The sequence below is a fragment of the Bison bison genome, unplaced genomic scaffold, assembly GCF_000754665.1.
Source record: "Bison bison bison isolate TAMUID 2011002044 unplaced genomic scaffold, Bison_UMD1.0 scf7180017864485, whole genome shotgun sequence".
In the NCBI taxonomy this organism is placed as follows: domain Eukaryota; kingdom Metazoa; phylum Chordata; class Mammalia; order Artiodactyla; family Bovidae; genus Bison; species Bison bison.
Window position 1 is genome coordinate 1786693 of NW_011495045.1, and position 4675 is coordinate 1791367.

General features: G+C 37.2%; 1 protein-coding gene across 1 annotated transcript in view; it reads left to right on the top strand.

The window, feature by feature from the left end:
• Window positions 1-4675, top strand: part of DDX10 (DEAD (Asp-Glu-Ala-Asp) box polypeptide 10) — a 316840-nt gene that overhangs the window by 17491 nt on the left and 294674 nt on the right. Inside the window, exons 5-6 of the mRNA XM_010862850.1 lie at window positions 244-364; window positions 1227-1416. Coding sequence (XP_010861152.1) covers window positions 244-364; window positions 1227-1416 — 311 coding nt within the window. The remainder of the gene's footprint in view (window positions 1-243; window positions 365-1226; window positions 1417-4675) is intronic.

Below are 4675 nucleotides of genomic sequence, written 5' to 3' on the forward strand. Positions count from 1 at the left end.
GGCTTCAAAATCCTGCATATGATTAAGGATCTAGAGGAATTCTGAGTTCTTTAGTTCTTAACTAAGGACTTGTATTTGGCCCAGAAATTTGGATAGGCCGTAAAAACATAAGGGAGAAACTACATTTATTTCTAGAGTATCTACATTGCTATGATGAAATGCCACATGTAGATGGCTTATATAGTTTTGGTACACAGGCTGCTCAGTGATGTGTCTGTAATCAAAGAAAACAACTGTTTTCAGGATCTGAAGCATGAAGCTGAGAGGATCAATAACATAAATATACTTGTTTGCACACCGGGTCGGCTTCTTCAACACATGGATGAAACAATATGTTTTCATGCTACCAATCTCCAAATGTTAGGTAAGTCTAATGAATCTTTATGAAAATAATCTCAGTCTTAGGAGCTAGCTGTCATAAATTTTAATGATAGAAATGTTTTATTGAATAAATACTGTGATTAAAAATCTTAAAAAGAACTCTAAGCAATTTTTTGACATATAGTTCTAAATCCAGAGAGTACAACTGAGACCTTTTTTAAGTCAGAAGAGTCAGAAAGAGATAAGCACTCTATTGCATATGAAATTAGATTCCTCAGTATTTGACACTGCTAAGAGTTATCTTTTAAGGTGAAAGATAAAAATCATCATCTACTTACTATGTTACCTATAGTATATTTTTTAAATCAACTTTTTGTCTCGGAATAATTTTAGCTTTATAGAATAGTTGCAGTGATAGTACAGACAGTTCCTCTATACCTTTCCTTCCCTCAGTTTCCCCATTGTAACATCTTCTATAACTTTGGTAGTTTTGCCAAAGTAAGTTACTAACACTGGTGTGTGTGTGTGTGCCCCTGCTGAGTTTCTCACCCGTGTCTGACTCTTTGTGACCCCATAGACTGTAGCCCGCCTGGCTCCATGGAATTTTTCAGGCAAGAATACTGGAGTGGGTTGCCATTTCCTCCTTCAGAGGATCTTCCCTCCGCCCACCGCAGGGATCAAACCCAAGTCTCCCGCATTGGCAGGTGGATTCTTTACCACTGAGCCACCTGGGAAGCCCTAACATTGACGCATTTATTTAATAATTCCGAACTTCTTGTTTTATTTCACCAGTTTTTCCACTAATTCCCTTTTTCTGTTCTAGAATCCTATCCAGAATACCATATTGCTTTTAGCCTAATGTGTATGTTAAATATTGTAGTTCATTGTGCATTTTCCCTTTTTAGTTCTTGATGAAGCAGATAGAATCTTGGATATGGGCTTTGCTGACACCATGAATGCTATTATTGAAAACCTTCCCAAGAAACGTCAGACTTTGCTTTTCTCAGCTACACAAACCAAATCTGTAAAGGACCTTGCACGCTTGAGTTTGAAAAATCCTGAGTATGTTTGGGTTCATGAAAAAGCAAAATACAGGTATGTATTATTTGAAATCATATTTGATTCAATCAAAATCGGGGTTCTCTTTTTAGATTGAGAATTTAACATTTCAAATTAATGTGCTTTTCTAGGAAAGCATATTAATGTTATTGATTAAATATGCAAACATAGTGAATATACTGGTAAAAATTATTTAAATTCTCAATACACCTTTAAATGTGAGACAACTCTAATGTAGTATTTCCCAAATTGTGGTACGGGGAACAAATTACCCCCATAAAATGGGAATAAGGTGGGAAAACGTGTTCCTGGATAGTTAAATAGCAAATGTTGAGTTAAGGTAAAGCGGTGTTCTTTAAGACTTCTCAGAACCTTTGATATTTTTATGAACATTGTGATTTTTAAAAGCAGTGGGAGATGAATAAAGCTTTCTGCATTTATCAAAATTATTTTGGTTTAGAATCTTTTTTTTTTAGCTGTATTATGCAGGGCTAATGTGCTACGGAGCACATTTTATCAAATGCATTAATATTTAGCAAAATACTTTTCTATTTCAAACATTCCAGCAACAGCTGTTTTGTTTTGGTCTCACTAAAACTGGAAAGTAAAATGTGTGTCTGTGTCAGCCATCTCCTACTTTTTGATACCTGGGACCAATTTCGTGGAAGACAAGTTTTCTACTGACATTGGGGGTGGGGTGGGGTGGGGTGCGCTGGTTTCTGAATGATTCAAGCTTAGTAGGTTTCACGTTCCTTTGAAAACCTAATGCTGCTGATATGACAGGAGGCAGAGGTCAGGTGGTAATGAGATGGGGAGTGGCAGTAGATAGAGTTGAAGTTTTGCTCGCTCACCTCCTGCTGTGAGACCTGATTGCTACCAGGCCACAACTGCTACCAAGGCTGGGGACTCCTGGTCTTTGTGGCAGTAGAAGGGGTGTGTGTGTGTGTGTGTGTGTGTGTGTGTGTGAGAGAGAGAGATAGTAAATGGATTGAGGGAAATGTTTTAAAGTGTATTTTGATATTATGACAGCTGAAAATGTATGTATGTTTGGTATGAATCATACATACATACATACATGCAGATCGTGGACGGATGTGACTTTGAGAAACGTTTTCCAGTGACTTTAAATTAAATCTGTGTTGATGATCTCAATGTGGGCTCACCCCTTCCATTATCTCTGTCTTTCACTTCTTGCTGTGAAATGCTAGCATGAAAAGAAATATATTGGGAAAATGAATTGAGTTATCCTCTTGGAAGATCTTTAAATGCAGGGAATATGGCCATTCAGGGCCACCTTGACTTTGTTCAACCAATAGATGTCTAGGATTAAAAAAAGCCTGAGAAGAGGCTAAATTCTATACTTCCTGATGATCCTAATGAATGAACTTTGGAAAATCTGAGTTCTTGTAGCTTTGGTTATCAAGAACTCCTCAGGAATGGGATAGCAGGAGATATATGAGGTATAGTTACCTCCTTGGCTTACCATTGAGTAGACATTGGTTTTTGTTTGTAAAGTTGTGTTGAGATAGCTTTTGAAATTCTTAGTACAATTAATTTGATAGTCTAAAGATTGTTTAGGTCTTTTGATTTTCTTTTTTTGCTGTTTCATTTCTGCCTGTTTTAAAAACTCACTAGACACTCATTTTTCAATATTAGATGGTCTCTAAATTGCAATTGTACATATTATCCCTGTCTCTAATTTCTGTAGATAATAGTTGGTCTTTATCTGTAGATCATAGAGTTAGTTATAAAAAACTGAGTGTAAAAATTGTTTACTTCATAATTCTTGAAAGCAGTTCCATCATTTGTAAAAGATGTGACTTTCAGAAAACATTTTAGAAGGTAGAAGGCAGATATTTAGCAACATAATTTACAAAACTGCAGCTTATCTGGTAATGACTGCAATACTCTGTAATTTCAAATTCACCAGAAGCACTATAAAAAGCAGCTGCTATTGAATTTTGTTTAATATTGTTACTGAATTTTCCCCTTTACCAACTTAACAGTTAGTTTCATAAACCCTGAGAGATTATGGTTGAGAATATTTTAAGGCATAAAAGAATATTTACTCTTAAATTGTAAAGGATCAGAAAAATCAGAATTGAATTTTTCTGAGTTGTGTATCAGATTATATGCAGAAGTACACCAGTGTGTTTCCTTTATATTGCTGTCAGTTTAGTCGTGTCTGACTCTTTGTGACCCCATGGACTGCAGCCTGCCAGGCTTCCCTGTCCACCAACTACCAGAGCTTGCTCATATTCATGTCCATCGAGTCGCTGATGCCATCTAACCATCTCATCCTCTGACGTCCCCTTCTCCTCCTGCCATCAGTCTTTCCCAGCATCAGGGTCTTCTCCAATGAGTCAGTTCTTCGCATCAGGTGGCCAAAGTTTGGAGATTCAGCTTCAGCATCAGTCCTTCCAATGAATATTCAGGACTGATTTCCTTTAGGATAGACTGGTTTGATCTCCTTGCAGTTCAAGGGACTCTTAAGAGTCTTCTCCAACACGACAGTTCAAAAGCATCAATTCTTCAGCGTTCAGCTTTCTTTATAGTCCAACTCTAACATCCATCCATGACTACTGGAAAAACCATAGCTTTGACTATATGAACCTTTGTTGGCAAAATGATGTCTCTGCTTTTTAATATGCTGTCTAGGTTGGTTGTAACTTTTCTTCCAAGAAGCAGGCATCTTTTGATTTCATGGCTGCAGTCACCATCTGCAGTGATTTTGGAGCCCAAGAAAATAAAGTCTGTCACCATATCCGTTGTTTCCCCATCTATTTGCCATGACGTGATGGGACTGGACGCCATGATCTTAGTTTTCTGAATGTTGAGTTTTAAGCCAGCTTTTTCATTCTCCTCTTTCACTTTCATCAAGAGGCTTCCCTTTTCTCCCTTTATATAAACACACACCCAAGGGATGCCTATATGTGCATGAATGTATATATACCTTCAGTCCCATAAATGGTATCAAATTTTGCTTCTTTCAGTTAACAGTATGCCCTAGTGATCATATCATAGCACTATATAGATTCCTCATTCCTTTTTTATTTTTTTATTTTTTCCTAATTTTATTTTATTTTTAAACTTCACATAATTGTATTAGTTTTGCCAAATATCAAAATGAATCCGCCACAGGTATACATGTGTTCCCCATCCTGAACCCTCCTCCCTCCTCCCTCCCCATGCCATCCCTCTGGGTCGTCCCAGTGCACTAGCCCCAAGCATCCAGTATCGTGCATCGAACCTGGACTGGCAACTCGTTTCTTACATGATATTTTACATGTTTCAA